We start from the raw sequence: 27,910 nt of genomic DNA, 5'->3' as shown, positions 1-27,910 counted from the left end.
TATTATATATTTATATATAAATATATGTATTATTTAATTAATTTTTAATGTGTACTTTGTAATTTAATATATATTTTATACGAATAATTAATTTTTTTATGTATAAAATAGTATGATTAATTATTTTTAAAATATATACTGAAATAAATCATGTTTGATAAAAAAATTTGTCACTAATCAGTAATTATATGTATTATATAGAGATTTATATTTAGTATTCATACAAAAGTTTGAATATGTTGCAGTTATCCATTACTCAAGATGATTATAACTCGATTTTTATTTTACATAAATAATTATAATTCAATATTAATTATTCTTTGTTTTGAATTTGTAACCAATGAGTTTAATAATCATTTTTACCGACTTCACAATTCAAATATTCTTCACATATAAGTCATTTTTTTATACAAGTCTATATAAAGGTCTGTTTGGAAAATTTCAAAAGTTACTTTTTTTTTTTTACTTATAAAAAGTTACATTAATAGTGTTTGGTACAATTTTTTAGATAAACTTTTAACTTTTTAAAAAGTTATTTAAGAACTTTTGAAGAAGTTAAAAAATGTGACTTCTTCTATTTTTAAAAGTTATTTTATCACTCATATTTAATGCACAACTTTAAAACAAAGACTTCTATAATAATTTTTCAAACACAAAATAACTTATTTAAAAGTTATTATTAATAAAAGTTCTTATATTTTAAACTCCTTTTTCAAAAGAACTTATTTAAAAAATTTAGCCAAACTCACCCTAAGTCTCTTTAATCTAATTCACCTCACGCATCACTATATAACTAACTTTTCAATCAACGCACAAATATATAACTGTTTTTTTCGAAAGGATTTCGTTTTTGTTTTCGAATTTTATCAACGTTTTTTATCTACGTTCTCTTCTATTTCTGTGATCTCTGTGTTTCTCTTCATTCGTTCTCTGCGTTATCTTTTTTCGTTTTTTGCAATTTCCTTCATTCTCTACGTTTTTAAAATCAAGCTCTGAAATCAGTTTTAAACAGTTATCCCGTTGTTGAAGATAATGAATTATTCAAGTTTAAATTGTCAATTGAACTAGACGAAGTGGATTATTGTTTTGAATCCAATCAAGTGGTTGAGGTGTGGTTCGATTCTAGTTAATATTTTCGTTATTAGTTTATGATTTTGTAGGTGAATAATGTTGTTTCTGTTTGTGAAAATTGATGTTCATTGTTAATAGTTTGAATTAAATGTAATATAGGAGTTCTGTATTAAAGAAAATAATTTTGTGTATTTACAGCAAATTTTGGTGTAAAACTAAGATATTTATATGTATTGTTTAAGAATTTTCGGTGTATGTATACTGATAAGTTCTGCATAATTCAAAATTCTTCTTCTCCCTCCTCTTCATCTTCTGCTACTTCTTTTTTATCATCATCATCATCTTTTTTTTCTTATTCCTTTTTTTTTTAATTTTACTTTCTCAAGTTTCTTCTTGTTTTACTCTCTTAACAAGAATAAAAACAAAAAAGAAGAAGAAACACATAATGTTACAAAATTACTTGAAAGAGAATGAACCTACATTCATTTAACTAAAAGAAAGAAAGAAATAAGAAAAAAAAATGCAGCATTAAAAAATATATTTTTGTATATATGCAGTAAATTTTGGTGTAAAACTAAGATATTTATATGTATTGTTTAAGAATTTTCGGTGTTTTTGTATTGATAAGTTCTGAATAATTCAAAACTCTTCCTCTTCATCCTCCTCATCTTCTGCTACTTCTTCTTCTTCTTTTTCATCATCATCACCATCTTTTTCTTCTTTTTTTCTTATATATTCATCTTTTCCTTTTTGTTTTACCTTCTCAAGTTTCTTCTTGTTTTACTCTCTTAACAAGAATAAAAACAAAAAAAAAATTAAACAAAAAAGAAGAAGAAACACATAATGCTGCAAAATTACTTGGAAGAGGATGAACTTACATTCATTCAACTAAAAGAAAGAAAGAAATAAGGAAAAACAAAGAAGAAGAAAAAAATGCAGCATTAAAGAAAATATTTGTGTGTATTTGTAGTAAATTTCGGTGTAAAACATGGTTCTGAAAATCGAACCGGACTGGCTGGTTCAACCGAAATAACCAGAAACCGGTTCGGATAAGCCTAAAAATTGCCTAGCAAAAAACCGGTCGAATCGGCGATTAACCGGTAAATCGGTAGAACCGTCCAGTTTTTTAGAGGATTTTCGGTTCAGAAATGCGTCCTCTAAACGTCGCCGTTTTGTATAAAAATTAAAAAAAAAGAAAAAGGGCAAGTGCTGAAGTGAAATCCTAAATCCCAATTCTCAATTGAAGCGACAGCCACTCATCTCTCCTCTCTTCTCTGAGAAATGAGAAGCTGAGAACCATTGCAGCCACCAGCCCACCACCACCAGTCGAGCAGCCCACCGCCACCGCGTCCCGCAGCCATAGCAGCGATGGGTTTGACCATCGCAGCCTCCACCGCGTCCCGCAACCGCCGTTCGTGTGCGTCGTCCATTGGTGGTTGGTCGCTCCTCCTTCTCCTTCGTCGCAGGTATCCCTCTTCTCTGCCGTGCTCGCCGCAATTTCTCCAGCCCCCTCTACTCTGCCGTGGTCGCCTCCCTCTACTCTTCCGTGCTCACTGAAGATTCTGGTAGGTGAGTCATCTCCTCTTTGCTATGTTCTTGCTGTGTTGTGTATTGAAAAGTCGTTCTTGCTGTGTTATGGTATGGAATGGTGTGCTGTTGCAATTCTCTTTGCTGTGTTTTTGGCTGTTACTGTGTTCTTGTTATGGTGTTAATAATTATTCTTTTTACTGTGTTATTGATTAATTGTTAATAATTTATATTACACAATAATCTGTATTTTTTTGTTAATAATCTTGCTGTGTTGTTCTTGGTGTTGTATTTAAACTGCTGCTGGTGTTGTCGTTATTAACAATTTAGACATAAGTGTCATGTTATTTACATGGTTTTGATTTTTATGCTTGTGCTTGTGCATTTTTAGTCTTGTTTCAAAGACTAATGTATGGAAGAATACATAATGAGTCATACGATATTAATGGAGGAGTTGGTGTTGTAATTAGGAATGAGATGGGAATCATAATGGAGGCATCAGCAACCCAAGCAATACCTTATCCCCTTGAAGCACATGAAGCAGAAGCATATGCAGCATTTTGGGGGTTGAATTTTGTAAAAGACTGTTATTTTTCAAAGGTGATTCTTGAAAGTGACAATATAGAAGTAATGGGTGCCCTCAAATAGAGGTGTTTTAATTCTTGTTTTGGAACTTTTATTACTGATGCCATTTCACGAATTTTTTATTTTTAATATTGGAGTGGTAGTGGTGTTTTTTTAAAATGTGGATTGTTGGGGTGTTATACTCAAGTGTGGGATCGTTTAATTAGAGAAGCAGAAATCGGACCGTCCGATTTATTAGAGGTGCAGAAATCGGACCGTCTGATTTGTAGAGGTGCAGAAATCGGACCGTCCGATTTGTGGGAGGTGCAGAAATCGGACCGTCCGATTTGTAGGGGTGCAGAAATCGGACCGTCCGATTTGTGGGAGGTACACAAATCGGACCGTCCGATTTGTGGTAAAAAAAAATTTTAAGGTACAGAAATCGGACCCTCCGATTTCTGTACTTCCACAGTTTTGAAAAACACCAAAAATTACAATGTTAAGGTATATCACCACTTCTACTTCCATAACAAAAAAAATTAGCCCCATTTCACTTATTAGAAATTTTAGATTTGTGGAATTTAGTCATGTTAAGAGGGAAGGGAATAGAGTAGCTCATGAATTAGCAACCTTAGCTCTTACCACTCCAAATTGCATGTGGATTGGAAGATGCCCCAAGCCATGTTCAGAACTTGGCTATGTTAGATGTCTTTCCTTTATCCTGAATGAAATTTTCTCTGTTTCAAAAAATATATGGAAGAATACTATATGTATATGCTACATATTTATGCTTAGGTGCTGACTCTCCATAGCTTTCTTCTTGAAGTTTTGCTCTTTATTATGTGAAATTTTAAATTTTATTAAGTTAGAAATTATTAAATTTATATATTTATAATAATTTATTATTTAAAATTATTTTTAGATTTTTTAATAATTTTATTTAATATTTAATTAAACCGGTTGAACTCCGGTCGAACCATTGAACCAGTGACCTCACCGGTTCTTTGACCGGTCCGATTATCGCAACCTTGGTGTAAAACAAAGATATTTATGTGTATTATTTAAGAATTTCGGTATTTTTGTACTGACATAATTCAAAACTCTTCATCTTCCTCCTCCCCATCTTCTACTATTTCTTCTTCTTCTTTTTTACCGTCATCATCATGTTCTTCTTTTTTTTTTATTCATCTTTTTCTTCTTGTTTTATTTTCTCAAATTTATTCTTATTTTACTCTCTTAACAAAAAAAAAAAAAACAAACAAACAAAGAAAAAGAAGAAACGCATAATGCTGCAAAATTACTTGAAAAATGATGAACTTACATTCATTCAACTAAAAAAAAGAAAGAAAGAAGAAAAAAAAGAAGAAAAAATACAGCATTAAAGAAAACATTTTTGTGTATTTGCAGCAAATTTTGGTGTAAAACGAAGATATTTATGTGTATTGTTTAAGAATTTTTGGTATTTTTGTATTGATAAGTTTTGCATAATTCAAAATTCTTCCTTTTCCTCCTCCTCATCAACCTCTGCTTCTTCTTTGTATTCTTATTTCATTTTCTCATAATTCTTTTCGAATTCAGCTTCGAAACTTCTATCATTTTTTGCGACGATTTTAAGAGATTTTTGAGAGATTTTGATCCTTATTTAAATTTTGAGTGTTACAGTTTTGATTGAGGGAGAAGAATCGTTTGTTATAATGATTTTTACGTTATTCAAGAATTGAAAAAGTGTGTATTTATACGCAATCTAAATTGAGGGTTGTTTTGTTGAGTTTGAGCCAACTTATATAAACTTATATATAAAAGAAGTTTGTATGTGTAGTAGGCCTCCTTAACTATTATAATATTAATGGCACCTAATCAAATAAAGATATTAAAAATATCTTCTTATGAAGATCCTTGTGTTAAAAGTGTGTTTTATTTATTTAGCCACATTTTAAAATAAATAACATTTTTACAATATATCAAAATCAAACCTTACAATTTATTATGTAATGGCAAAAAAAAGCATCTTCGTACGAATACAAAAATAAAATCTTCATAATAGTATCAACTAATATTAATACCATTCATAATCACATGCTTATGAAAAGCACCTTTTATATTTCAATAAAAAAAGTGACATGATAAATTTGATAAGTTTCAATTAATGTCTAACATTTTTCTGTCTTATAAACTTTTATAAACTATTTTCGACTAAACTAAAACTCATACGCTTTTTATTTTTATTATGGAGAAGGGATTGTGGGAGGATGAGGGTATGAAAATCGTGTGAGCTTTACAAACTTGTGGGATCAGTTAAGAACAAATCGGACGGTCCAAAATTCTCATACCAAATCGGACTCTATGAGTTGTTTAAACTCGTTCAAAAAAATTTATAATAATCAATTCGGACTTTTCAAATTACTTTTTTTATTACTAAAAAAAAAAACAACACGGACGGTCCGATTTGCACCTTCTAAAATTTAAATTTTTTCTCCTTGCAAATCGGACCGTCCGATTTGCCATTTACATTTTGCCGTCCGATTTGCCATTTACATTTTGCTTCACAAACAATTCGCACAGTCCGAATTGTTCACAATAAAAATCACAAAAAACTGCCCTACATTAAGGTGTAGCACCCTCATATCCCATAACAAAGCACTACACACTCATATGTTCTATAATAAAAAAAATCAGTCAAAACTCATACATTACGCAAAGAGCTAAATTAATGTTAAATTTAAAGACTCGTGTGTAAAAATATTTGTAATTTGTATGTAATTTAATATCATTATTCAAAAAAAAAAAAAAAACAACAACAACAATGTCAAAATCTTGTAAAGTTGGTATTTTTTTAAATATTGACTTGTATATGTTTTTTAGTATCTTTATCTAATAGATTTTTTTTTACTTTATCATATAATATCAATTATTGAAAAATAGGTTCTTATTTATTTATTGGTGCGGATGTTTCTTATAAACAAATTATACGGATTTTGAGAGATAAATTATTTGTTTGCTGATATTTTTAAATAGATAGTGTTCTATAGTATAAAAAATATATTGAAATGTATAATACAAACAAAATATGATAGTATAAAATTATAAATAAAATTTATTAATTATAATATATTGAAATATATACCTAATAAACAGATTTTGTGTATATATTTTAAAATATTTTGAAAAATAGAGATTATGAAATAGAATAATAATAGCAAGAAAGAGTTATTAAAAATATTTAAGTAGACTAAATAAAAAAAAATATTTTGACACCAAAAAAGTGGTAAAAAAATTGATTATTCTACTAATAAATTTATTATTTTCCACGAAACATATTTAATAGAAAATTATTTTATTAAAAATATATGAAATAGCATATATGAATGTATACAAATACACCGAAATTGTTAATAACGATTTAATTTAAAATAATATTTATAATTTTATTAAATCAAAATAACATTCCATAATTTAATATTACACACTCAAATCATAATTTATCTGTGTATTATAACATTTTCGCCATCATATTAAAAAAAAATCACACAAACATAATATATTGGTATATTTAAACATATTTCTAGTAGGTAGGCTCGAACTTCCAACTTCTGGATAGCTGCATTCATTTCAACGGGGATAAGCTAAACGCGTTGAAAAATATTCCCAACCACCACGATGAGAAAACAACAACGCCGTCATAATCAATATACCAAAAAGGGCCTCTTTTGTTATATATCTTTCAACTCCATAGCTCCCTCCAAAAAACCATAGCCATGCAGCTCAATCACCTCTGCATTGTTCTTCCACCAAATTCCGGTGAAATGGATCAACCTGATCAGAAGCCTTTTCAACTACCAAAGAAACAAGTCAAGGCTCCTCATCATCATAGAGGTTGTGGGAGGCAAGTAGTTTCTTTGCTCCAAGATTCTTTGAGAAAGTTATACGGCTTAAAAGGGTGGACAATTTGCAAGCATGGAGTGAAGAAAGAGAAGTGTTCCGGCGGCGGCGCGTTTCACGACATGGACGGGGTGCAAGTTTCAGCCAAGATAGGGAGGGACAACCCCAGGATTTTCAGCTATGCAGAGCTCTTCATAGGGTCCAAAGGTTTCAGCGAAGAGCAAGTTCTTGGAAGTGGAGGGTTCGGAAAAGTTTTCAAGGCGGTTTTGCCGAGTGACGGAACTATTGTAGCCGTTAAATGCTGCTTGGCGGGGAAAGGGAAGCAATTTGAGAAGAGTTTTGAAGCAGAGTTAACGGCGGTTGCGGATCTTCGCCACAAGAATCTTGTGAGGCTTAGAGGATGGTGTGTTCATGAAGATCAGTTGCATCTTGTATATGACTACATGCCTAACAGCAGCCTTGACCGTATACTCTTCCGGAAGCTGGAGAATTCGAAGACTGAGCTTCTTGATTGGGAACACAGAGTGAAAATTGTGAAAGGTTTGGCGGCGGCATTGCATTATCTCCATGAACAATTGGAAACTCAAATCATTCATAGGGATGTGAAGACCAGCAACGTGATGCTTGATTCGCATTTCAATGCCAAACTAGGTGACTTTGGCATGGCAAGGTGGCTAGAACATGAGCTTGAGTTCAAGCCGAGAAAAATATCAACAAGAATTGACAATTTCCGTTTGGGAGACACGTCGAGAATCGGAGGAACGATTGGGTATCTTCCCCCTGAAAGCTTGCAGAAAGCAGGCAATGCTACTTCGAAATCCGATGTCTTCAGCTTCGGAATAGTTCTTCTAGAAGTGGTTTCTGGAAGGAGAGCCATAGACCTCGCTTATCCAGATGATGAAATTATTTTGCTTGATTGGATCAGAAGACTCTCCGATGTAGGGAAGCTTCTGGAAGCAGGGGATACACGGCTTCCAGATGGTTCCTACAAGCTTTCAGAGATGCAGCATCTCATTCACATTGCTCTTCTCTGCACTCTCCAAGAACCGCAGCTGCGTCCCAGCATGAAATGGACTGTGGAAGCACTTTCCGACGTGTCATGCAAGTTGCCAGCCCTCCCTTCGTTTCAATCTCACCCTCTATACATCTCTTTGTCATCCGCATCGGAGACTAGTCATAGCAGCGCAAGCGGCAACAGCTTTGCTACCGAGAATAACTATCACACAGCTGCAGGGGAAACCGTATACATAACCGCTGAAAACAGAAACAGTGAGATCATGTCTTCAAGGAGCACCAATCAACAGCGGCGATTTCCTGTGCTGGAGACGCCAAGGGAAATATCATTCAAGGAAATCGTTTCAGCTACAGACAATTTTTCAGATTCAAGGAGGGTGGCAGAGCTAGACTTTGGAACTGCTTATCATGGAATCCTACATGACAATTGCCATGTTTTGGTGAAACGCCTCGGGATGAAAACTTGCCCTGCGTTGCGTGACAGATTCTCCAACGAACTCCGGAATCTAGCAAGGCTGCGCCATAGGAATTTGGTGCAGCTTCGAGGATGGTGCACCGAGCAAGGCGAGATGCTTGTTGTGTATGACTACTCAGCTAGAAGAATTCTGAGTCAAATGCTTCTCCGTCATAACAATCATAGATCCGGAGATTCTTCTGTCCTTCAGTGGCATCACAGGTATTACATATCGAAAACGCTTGCTTGTGCAGTTCTGTATCTACATGAGGAATGGGATGAGCAAGTCATTCATAGAAACATTACCTCTTCAGCTATCATTCTTGAGCAAGATATGAATCCCAGACTTGGTTGTTTTGCTCTTGCTGAGTTTTTGACAAGGAATGAACACGGCCACCATGTAATCACAGACACTAGCAAATCGGCTCGCGGCATTTTTGGCTACATGTCACCAGAATACGTGGAATCCGGCGAAGCAACGCCCGCAGCTGATGTTTACAGTTTTGGAGTTGTGGTTCTTGAAGTTGTAAGTGGACAGATGGCAGTAGATTTTAGGCAGCCGGAGGTTCTGTTGGTGAAGAAAGTTCATGAATTCGAGATGCGAAAAAGGCCATTGAAGGAATTAGCAGACAAAAGACTCAATGGAGAGTACAATGAGAAAGAACTGCTGAGATTGATAAGACTGGGAATCGCATGCACCCGCTGTGACCCACAATTAAGGCCAAGCATGAGGCAAATTGTAAGCATCCTTGATGGCAAGGACAGCTTACTCGTCGAACTGAACAAAGAGAGCAGGGAAGATTGGAGAGAAAGAAATGCAATTTCTTTGTCACTCATTAGGAGAATCCAAGCTCTAGGAATACAGTAAGAAGTTACAGAACATAATGGAGTAACCAACATGGAAACTAAATTTTGTAAAACTACACTTTCTTCTTTGTCTCTCCATCTTTTATCTATTCTGTAAGTTTATTGTCTATGAAGGTTGTATATATAACAGAAAGTTTGATGTATCAGTGTTACTCTGTAATGAAGCAGGACTCAGACTATATATATCTATCTATACACATCCTTTTTCTTTTTCTTTTTCTTTTTTTTTCTTGATTCATTGCCACAATCAAATTCTGTATCTATCCAACACACTTTTAAGAAAATGAAAAACTTTACACTCAAACATTCAGCATGATAGAAATTAAAGCAATCCTCTTAGAAGTATATCTGTTCTTACACAATACATCATGCATCTATTCATCTGCATCAATTCCAACCCATTTGATGAAACCGAAGAGGAACTCCCTGATAGTGACTTGTCCATTATTGTCCCAGTCCATTTCTTCTGCAAGGATGAGAAGACAACCAAAAAGGGATGTCAAAGCAGGTAATAACAATAACAATAACAATGGCAAAAAGAACACGAAACGACGAAGAAGGAGCATAGAAGGAAACATTACTGAATCGTTTTTCGGTGATGTGTGATGGAGATTTCTCCAAAGGGTAAGTGTCATTTAGTGTCTTCACCATATCCTTCTTGTTAATCTTCCCATCGGCATTCTTATCGAAAAACAGAAAGACTTCAATCATAGTATTAAATACTTCTCCAAGGTTTGCTAACTCTGCCTTTGATGACTGAGACAGAAACAATGAAATCGTCATACATCAGTTTCAAGATCAAGAAAACATAGTAAGTTTCTGACAATTACACTATCAAAGGATGGTTGTTCTTGTAGGAGATGGATGAGGCAAACAAGAACAATAAATTCGTTAAATTGTATGCCTTTGCTTCCATCAATATCACAATAACGGAAAAGGGTCTCAAACTCCTCCTCTTGAAGATGAAATTGCTGATGTTCTAAGAACCTTTTGAGTTCATTGGGGTCTATATATCCATTTGAGTCCTCATCTGTGAACCAACATAAACTATGTTAGTTTTGTATTGCGTTGCTGACAGGTGCGACTTATAAAGAAAAGAGAGTTAGAAAGTTGTTGGAATTTACCATACTGTTCAAACATTCCTCTTAATGTTTTCAGTTTCTCCCTAAACATAGGGAACAGCATAACTACGCTATCAATAGATTTCAATTTGGATTTTCCAAATTTGTTTTTCCTCATTTCAATTATTTTCCTTTCAAGCTTTCTATCCAGGCTGTTCCCCTTGCTTGGCTTTCTTCCACAACAGCATATGGCTCCCATTTTTCTTTGGGTGAAAACTTTTAAGAAAAAGGAAGGGGAAAAAACACATTAGACTGACACTTTTTGGAGTAAGGAACAAAGAAGTTTAAGTGAATTCAGCAAAAGATTATAGGCCGGATCATGTTTCTGAATCAAGATTAATCATCAACATCACTAATACACACAATAAATTGTTCCACTTTTAAGATTTAACAAAAATTTTAGCAAAGGATCAAACTAAGTAATTTCAACCATTGGAAAGTTGGAATGAATGAGTGATAACTTAGTGATGAAACATTAAACTCTTGAGTCATGAGGAAAGAGCTAGTTATGCTCCCTTCTTCAATGACATTCTTGTGCAATCAAATTCCCTTTAGTAAAAGATATCATCATCATTTATTTTCCTTCTTTTACTTAAGAAGTTTCTATAATAGAACAAATACATGAAAAAATATCTATAAAATAATCAGTGATTCATGTTTTTCATTCTTGCAAGTTTCTTTTTTTTGTGTGATTTTGGTCCAAAGATTCCTCAAAGCCAAACTAAGTGAAAGTAGTCCCCACTATCATTCCAATTCCCAAGTAAAAAACAACTTCACAAATATGGTTCAAAGCATCAGTAGTTATCTCCAAATTTAAAAATGGTATGACAGTAGGGACCAATTTACTAAGTTACTTCTTAAAATTCTTTTTGCACCAAAACCACGAGAAACATTTTCCACGGACCAAAATCATGAACCTAACTTTACAAATATAAAAAATTTATCTAACCCTGAAAGAACTAATAAGCACCCTATCATTGATTTTCTCTTATAATTGACCAACGCTAGGAAAAGCTGAAAAAAAAAATACTAATAAGAAAAAGAATCAAGTAAACTGTAACTTAACATGCAGAAGTCACATAAAATACATTTACTTTTTGTGAGTTGTACTGAATTCCAAATCCAACATGGGATGTAAATAACAATGAAGAGAACGAATTTAACAAGCAACACAAAATATAAAATAATAAAAAAAAAAAAAAAAAAACTTCTTACAGATTTGGTGGTGGTTTCCTGAAAAGAACAAGTTTTGGAAGAGGCAAAGGAGTCCTAAGTAGGCTATGCTATTCTGTGTTGCGTAGTGTATGCATTTCGTGGGAAAAGTAAGGAGCTGAAGAATTATATAAAGAAAAGGGAAAGCTTAGTGGATTCCAAAAGAGAGATGCCATCATTACTTTGAGTGTGAGTTCTTTGAATCCCTCTCCCTTCAAGTTTCTAGAGGCGTAATTAACGAATATGTCCTTTACAGTTTAAACTCAAATTTTGTATTCACGTTCCTTTTAAAGAATTATTAGAACACCAGTGTGGTTACTAGTAGCGGATTGTTTCCTTTAATAAAATATATATTAACCATAAGTATATTAATTGATTCATTTGTTAGTTTCTATCTAGCCAACTAACTACATTGTGCAACGACAAATTTTATTATTCTAGACGGATTCATAAGTCCTATTTTTAAAAATTATTAGGGGTTTAATAGTTTCTATTTTTAAAAATCATTTCTTCATGATCCTCACACTTGTGACTTGAGTACTTGACACATTATTCGGTTACTATCTCGTAACCGGTTAGAAGAGATAATTTGACCAATAACTTTGATGAATGAAGACTAATGTAGTATTTTAGAATGATTGGTAAAGGCATTTTAGTAAATTCTTCCCTCGCAGAAATTTCATGGGTGCCTCTACTCCCATCCTTGTCTCTACTCACAGTCACAGGGACTCTCTAACTCTCTCGATCACCTTGGACCTTTGCCTTTGCACTTCGTCGCTACCACTCTGCCATCATCAATCCATAGCGACTGTCGACTCCGCTTCTAGCACTCTTAGCTTCTTTCTCTATCTCTCTCCCCTTTTTTCTTTCTCTTCTTTTTTTTTCTTCTAATGATTACGTAAATGTCAGATACAAGATTTATGAATTTATGATTTTGGAAGAATGATAGTAGAAGAAAAACGTTATGTAGCTTGGTGCTGGTGCTGTTTGAGAAAGTAAAGACAAACTGACTTTTAAAGTTTCCCTGTTTTTGTATCTTAACTTTTACCAAACAAGATGAAGACAATTTCTTGTGTGTCTCTCTAATTTTCTATCTTTGTACTTCGGTCTTGGTGTTTTATCCCGAAATCAGAGCCTAAGACACCATGTCCAAGCTGTCCCACCTAAGACAAGGCATGAATATAATAATAAAATATAGGTAGTCTCTGCCTATTTGGTATGTTTAAGGAGCTTCATGTAATATGATGCAGATGAATGTGTCGTTATATTTTCATGGACACTCGAATGATACGTGTATTGAGAAAGTAAACCCACTTGGCAGACACTATAACCAACAGCCTAAAATTTCTGCTGCTTGATTGAACCTGTTATATAATTGCATTGATGTCACAAATAATATTTGACAGAAATACCATATGCAAAATTCTCTTCACCAACCCTGATGGAGAAAACGTTTTCAGCAAATTTGAGCATCCTATAAACACTAGGCATAAATAATTTTTCCCTCTATTCCAACAGGATATTATGAGCATCTCTATCCTCTAAATAAAGTTCTCTAACTTCCTTGATTTCAAAGGTTCCGGCGGCCGGAAAGTCTCCAACCGCAAATTTGAGCTTGTCCGGATCTCACTTAAAACTGTATCGCCTTTCTCCATTTGTATGGCCTCCAAGGTGCTTCCAAGAACATCAGCTGCGAGTCCCGCTTCTAAGAGACTGCCAGGTTCCTCTCCACCGGCATGTATTAACTGCCCAATCTCATTCAAAGAGACTACATGCTCTGTTATAGCTTTGGCAAACATGCGGCCAAGAAACTCCGGTGCTTTTGGAGCATCGTTAACCGCATCTTCCAAAGTACTAAGAACAGATTCAAACCTAGACAACATTAAAAAGGATTAATAAGTAAAATTCTTTCCAAGCCAACGGATTTTCTCTACCATTAGTCACACATCAAATAAAACTAACCCTTTGATGAGCTGGGCTGGACTCAAGGTACCATCCTGAGACTTCACAAGGTTGACTAGTAGCTGAGCCAGAAGATCTCTCTCTGTGTTCTTTCTCTCGAAAGAGTCTGTGACCCAAATCGAGACCATGGAAGGATGGAAGCTTGGATTGTTCAAATCTTTAACACACAAAACAACTTCCTTCTCATCCCTAGCACTGAATTGAACAAAAAACTGTTAGATATTTGTGTGACAAAATGACTGAACAATTCTCACAGGAAACACAACTTTAGCCAAAAAAGTTTGTGTGACATATAGTGCAGGTAGTTTTGCCACCCGTAATAATTATTACATGCATAAAATGAATCTACACCATAAACATCTATCCATCAGTTATAGGAACTAGCATCACTATATCTATATATGTTATAATAAAGCAAGAAAATTAAAAATTATTCTAGCAGCAGCCTCTTCATAGCAGAAAAAATATGGTTGTGCTCATTCACATAGAGGCCTGTGTTTTAAAAATAGGTTTTCAACCCTTTGTTTTATATATACATAGCAATGATTAGCCTGAGGCTTTCGGTTCAATTTTTCACTAAATATCAAGATTAAGCAAACCAGACTAGACTTCAAGCCGGTTAAGGTATTGGTTTAGAGGTTTAATGATTCAACCAGTTTAATTGGGATTCAATCTCAATTCACACACTTACTCGCTTTATGATTTGATCAAATTTAACCCAGCTCTCCTATCTCTAAAACCATGCATTGATCTTCCCTAAGATTTAGGTAATGATACACCCAATACTCTTGTATTTTATAAATATAACACTTAACACTCTTGTCAGCATAACACTAACCTCATCAAAAGGAAGGCTTAGAAGATGACAATATCACCAAGACATTCACGATGGATTTCATGAATCGGTATAATTTCTCCTAAACTATATATTTATGCATCTATATACACTCATACAAAGATTCATTTTATACTATAGGATAAATTAAAATTATTGAAGAATTTAAGTCATTAAAAAATTTGAATTGATTATATAAGCAACAACATTTTTTGGACATGAAATCTTATAACATTAGCATAATCACTTAAAAAAAGTGAGAGGAACGCAATGACCCAAATATAACAGAAGAAACAGGAACCCAGAAAGCCTAGCTAATTAACATGATATAAATTACTAAAAGAATGGTAACAATTTTGACAGCCAAAACACTCCTTAATGCATGCTGAGGAGGAATCTTATCCAATACTACTCACCAACTTTTACATTTATTAAGTATAAATAAAAATGTTAAAAATACAAATGACATACTTTGTCCACATTTACTAACATTAGAACCTAAAGTTCAATTTCTGCACTAGCTTTATTCAAGAATCAACAATTTTCATTCTGTGCAAATAATATCATGTTCTTTAACCCCCCCCCCCCTCCCCCCCAAAAAAAAAATCCCAAAAAAACCACAAAAATAAATCTAAAAAAAATCAGGTTGTAACACATTCAGAATGAGATCACAATGAAATGACACGAACAATTTAATACAAATCATCAATTTTCTTTTAATAATCTAAATCATTAAATGGGAAATGGGATATATACTTTGTCTAACTAGTATGAAGTAGAATCTTTACGTGAGAACCAAAAAAAATCCCAAGAAACTAGACATGTCAGCATACTGATGTTCATATTTCTTAGAAGTATTGTAACTTGTAAAATATTAAGCATGCTATTCAGAGTAAAAATAAAAAATAAAAATACAATTGCCTGCAAGCTGAAAAGTGAAAAGGAAGTGGAATGAAAAACCAGAAAGAGAAAGCAGTACCTATAATATTCTCTTATTGCAGCCATTGACATGTCTCGTAATCGTTCTTCTGGCCAAATCCTTTCTGAAGAAGGATTCTGGGAGACCACTGTCCCTTGCAATTGAGAGGAAGGTGAAGTTAGAACAGGTCTGTCAAAATTCCTATCTGCATTTCTCATGTCACTGTTACCATAAGTCATATTTCTCTCTTTAGCACTGGGTTGATCATAAGCGGTCGGAGCACCAAATCTATCTGGAATATATCTTGGAGCATGGTCCTCCCTAGAACTGTATGCTGAGCCCTCTGGCAAATTACTATAACCATTAAGACTTCCTGAACTTGAAACTGCAGTTGAGCCTCTTATGGACATTCCTCTAGCAAGACCCCCTTGGGGTCCCAAGGTAATTGAATCATCACCAAGTCTTTGACTCAGTGGAACTGATAGGATTCTTGCCTCATGCCTATCATCCATACGAACATCCTGTGGACCATATCCGCGAATTTGAGTAGGCAACCCTCGTACTCCACCCATTTGGGCAACAGGTGAAGGTAACATAGATGCCCCTCTTGGACCAAAATCCATGGGGTTTCTTCTTACTGGATTATTGCCCAGACCACGACCCAGCCTACCAGCTTGGGCCTGCCGCTCTTGGGTAGCATCCCTATGTACCTCCTCAATCTTCTTTGGACCTTCAACTTTCCTCCGTTGTTGCCATTTGTTCTTTCTTAAATCAATGGAATCTTTCAACATGAACCTCACCCTTGAAGATAAATTCATGTTGTTTGATAATGATTTCATCCGATCAAAATACACATCTATATGCTCCTTGGCTTTGGGATGGTCAATCATCTCCCCAATTGTACTCATGAGCTTGCACAAAGCTTCAATATCTTCTTCATCCGGATCCTGATGCTGACCCAATAACTTCCTGATGCACTCATGCATAATCCTCTCTGTCAACATTCTCTTCTTATACAGTTCTCCTATCAATCTGATATTACCCAGCATGCGTCTTCTTGCTTTGGTTCTTTTCTCCTCCCTTTCTTCATTAGACAGCTTGATCTCACCTTCATCAGCCTTGTCAGCCTCTTCCTGTTCTCTTTCACCCCTCTCAAATTCTTCCTGGCACTTGTTTAATAATAACCTCTTAAAAGTTATCTTCTCATTGTCTTCACTAAAATCAGGCAAATCAGCTGCCAGATGTGAACAGAAATTGGCATACATTTCACAGAAGGTAGGTTCCATCAAAGCCTTCTCAAATATTTGTGAGATGACACCAGTGAGAGTTACTGCATTGTCAATGTTAACTGCTTTTACCTGCTCAAAAAGCTTCTCAAAATTCTGAGGAGTTAACTTATTCAATATAGCTTTCAATTGCCTCTGCTTGGCCTCTTCCACATCTGTCACTTTACCGACCTCATACTTCTTATCAGCTTTGTGCATCATCTGCAAAGGACTTTGAGGAGAAGGAATCAAACCCCTTTGCTGGAAGCTAGAAGCACGCTGCCACCTGTCACTGTCAGAGCTGTTTCTTGGCATTCCTCCCAGATTTCCCATGGATTGCATTGGCCCAGAAAGAATCCCTCCAGCTCCAGCATATGGCAGAGGTGAGCGAGGATTCCTTAAGACACCAAAATTGCCTCCTTGAACTGGACGAAATCCTGCATTACCTCCAATACCATCCAAACGCATACCTGAATGAAAAGCATTGGAAACTTTGCTCCACTTGTCTTCCTCAGTAATAGCACCTCCACGCCGATCTATCCTAGACATCCCACCAGTCCTATCTATAATCCTTCCAGGAGAAGGATGTGGATCACGTGAACTACTAACATTGGCACCCATCAAAGACTCAGCTATGTCAGCTGTGATTTCAAATCCTTCAGGAAGATTTGTGCACTGCTCTGCAAACTTCAAAAGGAAATCTCGAGAGTACCTTTTCACTGTAACTATACAACTGTCAGTAACCTGTTCAGTTTGATCTGAAACTTCAAGTTTTGGTGTAGACATGTCAGCAGCATCCTCCCAATCATCAAGCTCAGCTTTATGCTCACTCGTTATACAATCTCGCTGAGCAGCACCAGTAGAAAACTGCTCTAAACTTTCAGAAGTAGAAACACTGTCCTCTTTCTCTGCACTTACAACAGCATCCTTCTTTTCCTCAGGTCCCTTGTACGCATTATAAAGATCAGAGGTTGATCCAGCAGCATCGGCCTTTTGAAGAATCTCTCTTCTTTTCTTTTTCCCCTTAGTAGTTTTAACCTTATTTTGCTCCAAAATTGGTCTATCCTTAGTACCTGGCGCTGGAAGAGAAACCAAACTTTCAGCAATCTCTAAACTATCTTTCAAATGTTTTGAAGTTGTTTCGGGAACATCAGCAGAGTGCTGGTCTAATGTGCCAGAACTTGCGGAAACAGCTCCACTACTGACTGCAATATCATCTCTACTCAATGAGACATCTTTAGGAGAACCCAATGCACTACAGGTAGACATGACTAAACTATCACTTGTCCTTTCACATTCTGGAACACTAGATTCATCATGTTCTTGTTTGGAACCTTGAATAGATGATATTTCAGTTTTTTCACCCATTTCTGAAACTTTATCCTTTGACAGTTTATCCTCTTGCAAAAATTCATCTAGCTCATCATTGTTATTCAAACTATAGCCAGTTTGAGCGACAGGCCCTTCAGCTGAAACACAAACAGAAAGTTCTGTAGTGCCATTGCTTTTCACTTCAGCATGAGACATACTAACAGAGGGAGTTAATAGCGTGTCTTCATCCGCAGCTGTTGCTGCTGCTATATCTTCACTGGTCACTGCGGCAGAATGGTTTGTTTTAGTTCCTACAGTTTCAGATATGACCGAAGATCTCTCAACAGCTTGGGAAGGGACATCAGCTACAGTAGGAGATTGTACGGCAACCTAGGGGGAAAAAAATCAATACTAGAAAGCAAACTAATACAGAAATAGCTAATGATGACTTGAGAACAAAATTCTTCACTTACCTGATGTTGTAATTGGCCTTTCTTCTGTACCTTCTGATTATCTTTCAAAGAATTTGACCTACTGAGAAATTCCTTCCCCTTTTCTTCATCATTAGACACAACTGAAACAGACTCAGCACTCACAGCAGAGGAAGACTTCAAAGGAGCAGTTGTAACCTCGGTAGATGCAGAAGATTGTTTTGGCAGTGAGTTCAAAACTGAAGAATCACTGGATAACTTAGACTGTTCCAAAGAAACTTCAGAGCAAATTTCAGAACCTTTCTGTGGCAAAGAGGAGTTAGCATCACCAGATGCTACTGAAGATCTAGCAGAGTGACTCCTTCGGGCACCAGAAATATTGGAATTGGCAACTGAGGAGTCCACAAGACCAGTCCCACTACTATCTTTAATAGACATAGATGTTGCTCCTGATGATGGTGAGATAACATTAAGCACATTGTGGGAAAATTCCGGAGCAGGTGGTTCAGTAATGGCAGGGATATGAGTGCCAACTTTATTAACAGGTATCGAATTATGAGATGATGAATTCATGAAACCAACATTTTGCTGACCATGGCTCACTGCATAACTAAACCTTGGTGGTTGAGAATTTGGAGTTATCTGACTACTTGTTAATGGAAGAGAACTAGGAGGTGGATAAAAGCCAGAACTTGCACTGTAGGAATTGGGTTGATAGTAAGTAATAGGATGAGAAACTGTAAATGGCTGGGCAGGTTGAGACTGAGAAGGCACACTAGAATGAGATTTAGCACCAGATGACCCACCATCTGAATATGTGTCTGCCCTTTTATCAAGCCTAAGCTCCTCATGGGTCTCAGGATGAGTTATCTTGACAGGAGTAGTTTTACGAGGAGCGAATTTTCCTCCTTGCTGTGGGGAATATTGTGGGCCAATGCTTATACCCATGCTACCTAACTGATGGGGCAATTGAGGGCTCAGTTGAGGAGTAAAACTCATGTTTTGGCTCTGATGCATGAGTCCTTGATGCATCTGGTGTGGTTGAAGGCCTGGAACAAAGACCTGTTGCTGCACTTGTGGAGCATTTCCAATTGGCAAAGGCATTGGTAACGGCATCTGTAGAGGTGCTGTTGGCATACCCTGAGATTGAATCTGAGGATTGGGACTGCCAAACTGTACAGATGCCTGTGGCTGATGATATGGCATTGCCATTGAAATTCCACTTAAAGGAACAACTGAAGGTTTCTGCATCTGGCTTCCTGGAGGCAATGATGACAACTGCATATCTTTTTTTGCCCTAGTCCCAGCATTAGATTGATCATTATTAACTATATCCTTCCTCACTGAGTGCTGCTTTGGAACAGGAGGTGCCGGTGCTGGTGCTGGTGCCGGTGCTGGTGCTGGTGCTGGTGCTGGAGGTTTAAAAGAATCATGGCGAGCCTGTAAGTTACAGAATTAGACCCGCCACAGTAAAAATAATACTTGAATTATCATGAGAAAAGTAATGCCCATAATCTCAACCTCAACTAGATGGAGTATAAAATTACAGATGCACACCTTTTACTGATTTCATTTCTGAAAATAACAATTTCTAACCAAGGAAGTCAACAATTAGGTTCTCTTACCTTATGAAGGATTAGCAGCGGTCGTAAATTATATTGTAGTACAGATAACAGGGAAATGAAGAGAAGATAATAATAAGTTGCATACCTGATCACGCTTCTGCTCATCTAAATTGGGTGGAGCTGAGCTTGTGCGAGCAGGAATCTGCATATTAAAATAGAATATCATCAACTCAGCCTGAAATTCCAGGCTTTACGAAATACACATAAAGTTTGGATTACATTAAGAAATTAGCAAATAAGAAACTTACTGCCATTCCGTTAATAAAACCAGGACTAATAGATCCAAATTGGAAAGGGAAAGCCTTGGATGCATCTCCTGAGATGGAAAACAATATTCAAAATCGCTCTCAGAAGTCAAAAATAACATTTCACAACATGTTATATTTCTATCAGCCCAAACTACAATTCTGAAATATTAAGACATTCTATATATGAAGTATGAAACAACAAGGATAATAGCATACCCTTAGCAGGGGTTGTCGGAGGAGCTGAATCAGAACTCAAGGTGGGAGGTTGAGAAGTAGGAGCTTTTGGAATAGCTCTGGTGCTTCTCTGAGCATTTGACTCGGGTGACTTGACAGTTGCATTGGTAACTGGTGCATCAGATCCTCCTTTTATTCAACATGGATGAATGATGTCCATAAAGACAATCACATTTACTAAACACTCAGTCATGTAACATAACTAGGAGGCTATTATAAAATGTAATGCAAACAAATTCTACTGTATAACATAAGAGCATAATATCTACAGAAAATTTATTTTGTAAAATATGGAGAATATTGCTAAAACTTACCATGAAATTGAGGCTGTAGATGGCTACCATTTGGTATGGTCCGGTTTGCATTAATACTATTAGACTCGGTTGAACTTGCTACGGTAGGGTTTACCCTAGATTGCCCACCTTGTGCATTATTAGACTTCTTGTTAAAACTAACACAAGTAGCAGTCATAAAAAATTATCAGCATATCATTATTTAAGAAAAAAATTAAAAAGAAAGAAAAAGGAAAATAACATCTCTTGTAATTCTTTTTTATCAAAAGAAGAATTTTTTGAAGATGAAAGAAGACATAATCCTAATGAAAACAAAAAACAGATGGAAAAGCAAAACTTTCACATCACACGGAGAATTCCCTCTAGAATGATTATTTGTTCTGCAAAAAGTAGAAATCAAGCTCCCAACTTTATCCACAAATCTGCATGACACTCCAATTAAGTACAGCAACCAATTAACAATGTCATGTACTACAGCCTGCCACTAAGATTTGTCTACCTTATATTTCTTAAAAACCAGCAATGTAATGATCTGGAAGTTTATCCGAGATTCTAGGGCACTCCCAAAGATACCAAACAAAGCTTTTCTTATTGAAAAATCATCCACCAACAGAGCAAAAACGCATGTTTAACTGATTTTAAGCTCACACCACACATAACAAACCTAGTTTCCCAACCTACATCAATTCGTCAATAAATAGCAAAGAATAAAATTGATAAAAAAAATCTCTCTGCTCACTATCATCATAACCCAAAACCCCAAAAAACACAAATTTACGAACCCTAACTCACCTGCGGCTCGAGGATAGTGACGGAGAAGGTGCGGCACCGCCACCGCTGCCGCCCCTGCCGTATGCACCGCCGGAGGAGCCTCGCTGCTGATTGAAGCTGGCGGATCGCCCGGATTTTCGGTACACAGCGTCACTCTTGTCGGATTTTGATTGATTGAAGGACATATATCCCAACCCTTAATTCCTCCAAAAAATAGTTAAAAAAAAAAAGAAAAACAAAATAAAAAAAAATAAAAAAGAGGAAAAGAAAGGGGGGATTTTCCTTCCTCAACTTTTCCTGCAACCAAAGAAGCAGATCCACATCATCATCATCATCACCGAAAACAATCGCACATGAAACTCAACCTAGTTAATCACCATCATCAACCCATATGCCGAATTCCAAGAAACGATAATGGATTGGAAGAGAACAAAAAAAAAGAATTAGTTGGAATAAGAGAGTGAAGAACCTGAAGAGTGTGTTCAGTGCGTGTAAACTAGGGCTTTTTTATGGGGTGGTTATTGTGCAATTTGAAATAGTGAGATGAACGCAAGGGGTGGAAAGAAGGGGAAATCACTGGGGAAAGAGAGAGAAATCGAAGCCCAATGGGATGTGGGATGAAGCTCGTGAGATGGTAGGAGAGAGAAAACGTGTAGGAAGAGGAAGCATGGTAAAAAATAAATAAGCAAGTAAATAACTCTTTTAAAGGAAGCTCAACTTAAGACTGAGTTTTTATTCATTTTAAAATATTAAAATTTTTATAAAAAAAAATAGAGTCTATAAAACAGCAGAAATTTAGACCACAAAAGTAATCGGCTATATTTATAAGTGTTTTGTTTTTTAAACAAATTAATCCATCGTTCAAATAATCAAATTTTAAACATTTTTTATTAGAGTCAAAATTTTTTATTATAAAATAATCAATTTTATTATAAATATAAAAAATTTATTATTATTAAATATTAATATAATATTAATTGTATAAAATATTTTATATAATTATTCAATTATATTTTTTTATATGATTAAAAAATAAATATATTATTCGTGAGTTTTTTACCCATGCATGCAACAAAAAAAAGAAACGGTACATAAGTAGCACATGTAGTGTATAAACATTAATCAAGTTCTAAAATTGATATGCCGTGATTGTGCCTCATAAGCTATGGTTTCATTTTACGCGAAAGACAAAGTTCAAGAAAAGAACAATTGTTTTCAAAATTGATCTTGAGAAAATTTATAATAGAGTTGATTGGTGTTTTTTAGAATATTTGTTGAAGAATTTTAAATTTCTAACTACAACTGTCAGATTTATTATGCGTTGTGTATATTCTTTTTTTTTTGTCCATTTTATGAAATGAAGAAAAGATTCAAAATTTTAAGTTTTTAAAAAGTCTGAAATAAGAAAATTTAACGTTGCTATACCTTTTTGTTATTTGTATGGAAATACTTGCTTGCATTATTTTTCACCTTGTCTCTAGTGGTTATTGGATTTCAGCGGCGGTTTCTAAAAGAGAGCCTAGAGTTTGTCATCTTATGTGTTGTTGACGATTTGTTTCTCTTTTGTAAGGCCATCAAGAGTCAAGTTGAAATAGTCATGGAAGCTTTGGACATCTTTACAAAAGTGTATGTGCTTAAGGTGAATTTATCCAAGTCGAAAGCTCAATGTTCTAAAAATATTTCTCAGAGAATGAAGGATATTTTATTTGGTGTTTCCAGCATTTACTTCACTCAACACTTGAGAAGATATTTGGGGTGAATATTGATCATGATAGAGCTGCGCGAAAGACAGTTCAAAAAATGATTGAAAAAATTCGTGCTAGATTGGCTAGTTGAAAATGGCATATGCTAAACAAGGTCAGGATATTGTGTTTGGTAAAATCGGTTCTATCTTCAATTCCAGTCTATTAAATGCAAACTTCCCTTTTTCCCTTCTTATGCTCATGACAAGATTGATTCTATGATGCATCAATTCTTGTGAAAAAGTAATGCGAATGGTAGAAGTCTTCCTTTAGTAAAGTGGGAGAAAGTTATGGCTCCCAAGAATCTAGGAAAGCTTGGAGTTAGAGATTCGCAGTATGTTAATGTAGCGCTTATTGGTAAATTAATTTGGCAAATGTTGAAGGATAAGGAGCGGTTGTGAATGCAACTTCTTTCTCATAGATATTTGAAGCAAAACAAAGATCAAGGATCGGCTAAATATGGTTCTTTTGTGTGAAAAAGCATCTCCAAAGTTTATATGACCATCAAAGAGGGTCCTGGGTGGCATATAGAAAATTCACTTTAGTCCTTGTGGTATGATCCCTGGAGTCCTTTAGATATTCTTGCATATTATCTCCCATTTGTTCATGTTTCTGATTTATTGCTCAAGCTGGATGATGTTTACTATAATGGGACTTGAAATTTTGGAAATTTGTCCACCCCAATTTTTGAGGATATTAAATTGTTTTTGCGGGCTATTCCTCCTACTAAAAGGAGCGTGAATAAATCGAGTTGGATTTGGAAATCGGCTGCTTTGAAGAGATATACTATCAAAAGCAGGTACAATTGGCTTGTGCATATAAAATTTCAATGTAGAGATGATGGGAATTAGAAGTGGCTTTAGAAGCTTTTTATTCCGGAAAAGGTCAAATTTCTCTTTTGGCTTGCACTTCATGATGTCATTCCCACTAATGCCTTCCGCCATAAAAGGGGTTTAATGGTGAGTGACCTTTGTAATAAATGTGGTAATAATCCTGAATCCGTGTTACATTGTCTTTGGAATTGTTCCACTGCTCGTGATGTATGTTATTCTTTAGATCCTTCTATTGTTGATCGTGCTAATGCTTATGATATCCGATCCTGAATTACTAGCGTTATTAATGGTAAAGAGGAAGTAGTGGCTGCTGGAATTTGGTGGATTTGGTGGAACAGATATAATGATTTCTTCAACCCAAATGAGCCATGACCTAGGAGAAAAATTTCTTGCTTTGCGAGAGCGTTGACGAATGAGTTGAAAATGGCGAAGAAGGATAGAATTTTTTAGGATTATGCAGTTCAAAATTTTTGGTGGCATCCACCTCCCCAAAATCTTCTTAAGGTCAACTATGATGCTAGTGTTCTCTTGGACTCTCTTGTAGTAGAATTTGGGTGCGTTATCCGTGATCATTATGGCACATGGATGCTAGTAGTTTGGGACGTCTGCCATTTGATTCAGTTTTCAGGAATAAGCTATTGGCAATCTAAAATGGTCTTATGATTGCGTGGGAAGTTAGTTGTGATTCTCTGATTTGTGAAAATTATTCTATGGAGGTGTATCTTGTGTTGAACAATATTATTAACTATGTTGCAGGTGATAATATGGATACTAAATGCACGGGCTTACATTTAAATTTGACATGGTAAATCAAAAATAATATTTTATAATCATAAATTTCTCGAGTTTAGTATAACACTATCATCATCATTATATAATAAACGTAGTGAATATGCTGTTTTATCTTTATTCAAAGTAAAATGCAAATGGAACAGTTTGAACTTTGAAGTCTATAATATTATTGAACCATAAGAAATGAGACATGAAAAAATAAGAACATATATAACTGTAATAGTAGCATGTCAATTTTACACTAAATTTTATATCAAAAGGCTAATAAAAATTTATCGATAACCTAGTATCTTACTAATCTCATTGGAAAAACAATTGTCATATGATGTTGTGCTCTCTGTTGCATATTTCATCTCAAGTCTGAAAGTAGAATTATAGATAAATTAGTTATATCTACATTAAATATTTGTACAAAAGTGTAAATCATAATATGTTATTAAAATGAAAATAATATTTTTCTTACCTAAATATTATTAAAAACTTCTTTGAATATGATATTTGTTGTTGATGACTTTAGATTGCTATCTTCGTCCAGAATTAGAATGTAACACCCTAATATTCAAATCCTTATGCTCGAGTCATAAGTCAATGATATTACGGTGGTACGACTCTCAGGTGGATTTTTAATAAATAAATATAGGTAATTTCGAAAGGAGCATTAATCGAGAAGCCTGAAAAGAGTAGAAATAAAATCGCGAAGACGTATCTCTCACGTTTCGACAACAAAAGATAAACCGTGAATCCGAAAACGATATACAGACAAGGCGTAAAGGAGATTAAGAGATAGATAACAGATAGATATATATAACATAAGTAAATAGCTACTAGTCGCGACCCGCGAAGTTTAGGTCAGCTAGAGTACATTATGAAATTAGTTGACAACAGTATATCCTAATCTCTCCCGAAGGAAACATGAGAGCCTCTATAGGCAAATTCAAAGAGTTCAATATATAATATAAACTTTCCAAAACAAAGGTGGAGAGATTCTAATCAAAACACAAAGTAGAGGAAATAAAGATCTTCGCCGTCTCTCAGACGACCCACAACTCACTTCTGAGCACCTGGACCTGTATCTGAAAAACAAGAGATATATACGGAATGAGAACCCCGGGCCCATGGGTTCCCAGTACGGTAAAAGTGCCAAATAAATTCAATGTACTGCAACAAAAACTCACTAAGCATCCTAAACTTCTTCACCAATTATTCATCCTAGGTTCTCGCTAATCCATGAATAGGCAACTGTCATAAGGGAGTGCTAAATTTAATTCATGTTTCACATGTTTTCCAACTCGCTGACTCTTCCACGAATCAGACTCAGAATCATAAGCAAAACCATCACCAGTTGTTCTGCCTCAGTAGTTCTATATCAATACATCATCATGCAATTGCATCATCAATTCATCCCATTAAGAACAGCCCTCACACCCACCGACACCAGCATGAAGGGCCTCTCAGTTGTACAAACACAAGCAATACAGGCAAGTAATACACAAACATGATACAAGTAGAACAAGTAGCATATAGTCAGGTAACATGGCATATATGATGTAGAAATCCAAGACAAATGGCAAACCCAAACAATTCAAACATATGCAAATGATGAATGCCTGCCCTATGGCTGATGATATCATCTGTCGGTTATATAGCCAACCCGACATGTCCTGGTAGCTAACCATTGGACAGAAACACCCCTTGCGGAGCAAGTAGGTTTGAGCTACAACCCCCTTGCTACTGCCCGCTCAACCCAGAGCCAGTGAAATAATCACTACTGCGGCTACTACCCAGGCGGGTGTCTAAAAGCTCAACCTGGAGCGAGTGGATTCACCACTACTGCCGCTACTACCCAGGCGTCGCAATCTCTGACCTGGAGCAAGTGGGACGAACCGCAACCCTTGCTACTACCCAGGTATCTCAAGCATTGGCCCGGAGCAAGTGGGACGAACCACAACCCTTGCTACTGCCCAGGCATCTCAAACATATATTCATTCAATCTCAATTCATATTATCAACATTCATTGTTACCAAATCTCAAACATTAACTTGGAGCAAGTGGGACGAACCACAACCCTTGCTACTACCCAAGTATCACAAATAAACATTTATTCATAATCACCCTTCATTATTATCAATCCTCAGACAATGACCCGGAGCAAGCGAGACGAACCACGACCCTTGCTACTACCCAGGTATCACAAATACACATTTATTCAAAACCCCACGATTAAACTCGTTTATCATAATCCTCCTTTCCCGTCTCATACCCGGAGCAAGTGGACAACGCCACTGCCTACTACCCGGGGTCGCACATCACATTTCAATATTTTTTTCATTATTATCCATTTAACATATTCATTCATTAATCATATATGCATTTATACTCAGCCATAAACAATAATGGCTTTGCCGTAACCCGGCAATAACTCAGCCATCCGGCTCATGGTCCAATCAAGAACGGGTCATTTATCAATAAATATAGCCCTCCGGCTCATGGCATATACGGTACTTCCACCGTCATCCTCCATATCTCATATAATCATCTTTGATCATCATTGATCATAACTTTTCCCCTTGCTTCACTCGCAAGTTACCACATCCCCTAGCTCATTGCTAGGCATATCAGAATGATTTAATACATGAGAGGTGAGATCGGAGGCTTAGAAGTATGAGATTTGGCTTTTAAAACTCAAAAATCAACTTTGGCATGAAAACAGGGCCACGCGTACGCGCACTAGACGCGCACGCGTGGATGGCCACAAAACTCATCGACGCGCAAGCATCATACGCGCGGACGCGCGGGTTGAAAAATAGCCAAACGACGCGCAAGCGTCAGCCACGCGTACGCGTGGGTGCTCTTGCGTCCCAGGCACAAAACTGGCACAACTCTGGCACAACTCTCGGGAAAATAGCTGGGCATTTGGTGCAGCGCATCGACGCGCCCGC

At 35.8% G+C, this 27,910-nt stretch overlaps 3 protein-coding genes across 4 annotated transcripts; 1 reads left to right on the top strand and 2 right to left on the bottom strand.

Moving 5' to 3' along the window:
• Positions 1 to 6,917: 6,917 nt before the first annotated feature.
• LOC107605326 (receptor like protein kinase S.2) lies at positions 6,918 to 9,584 on the top strand. Its single transcript, XM_016307177.3, has one exon. It carries the CDS (start codon positions 6,918 to 6,920, stop codon positions 9,375 to 9,377), a length of 2,460 nt encoding a protein of 819 aa, XP_016162663.1. The 3' UTR covers positions 9,378 to 9,584.
• Positions 9,579 to 11,844, bottom strand: LOC107605327 (putative calcium-binding protein CML22). The gene is made up of 5 exons (XM_016307178.3): positions 11,713 to 11,844; positions 10,501 to 10,713; positions 10,207 to 10,406; positions 9,958 to 10,132; positions 9,579 to 9,842 (listed from the first exon to the last, which is right to left on the bottom strand). The coding sequence occupies exons 2-5, from the start codon at positions 10,694 to 10,696 to the stop codon at positions 9,751 to 9,753; spliced, it is 663 nt and encodes a 220-aa protein (XP_016162664.1). The 5' UTR covers positions 10,697 to 10,713; positions 11,713 to 11,844; the 3' UTR covers positions 9,579 to 9,750.
• A 1,219-nt stretch (positions 11,845 to 13,063) lies between these two features.
• LOC107605328 (eukaryotic translation initiation factor 4G) lies at positions 13,064 to 22,275 on the bottom strand. Of its 2 annotated transcripts, none has more exons than XM_088489621.1 (10): positions 22,073 to 22,275; positions 21,625 to 21,900; positions 20,854 to 20,990; positions 20,522 to 20,668; positions 20,306 to 20,373; positions 20,143 to 20,199; positions 18,475 to 19,872; positions 15,486 to 18,391; positions 13,672 to 13,866; positions 13,064 to 13,581 (listed from the first exon to the last, which is right to left on the bottom strand). In XM_088489621.1, the coding sequence occupies exons 2-10, from the start codon at positions 21,786 to 21,788 to the stop codon at positions 13,251 to 13,253; spliced, it is 5,403 nt and encodes a 1,800-aa protein (XP_088345747.1). In that variant the 5' UTR covers positions 21,789 to 21,900; positions 22,073 to 22,275; the 3' UTR covers positions 13,064 to 13,250. The 2 variants fall into 2 exon arrangements, with proteins under 2 accessions (XP_088345747.1, XP_088345748.1); XM_088489622.1 differs by having other exon boundaries at positions 20,522 to 20,650.
• Between the last annotated feature and the right edge of the window lie 5,635 nt (positions 22,276 to 27,910).

The sequence above is a fragment of the Arachis ipaensis genome, chromosome B6 (genome assembly GCF_059453495.1).
Source record: "Arachis ipaensis isolate K30076 ecotype BB chromosome B6, ASM5945349v1, whole genome shotgun sequence".
NCBI lineage: Eukaryota > Viridiplantae > Streptophyta > Magnoliopsida > Fabales > Fabaceae > Arachis > Arachis ipaensis.
Note: the sequence above shows the minus strand (reverse complement) of the source record. Positions and strands in the feature narration are given on the sequence as shown.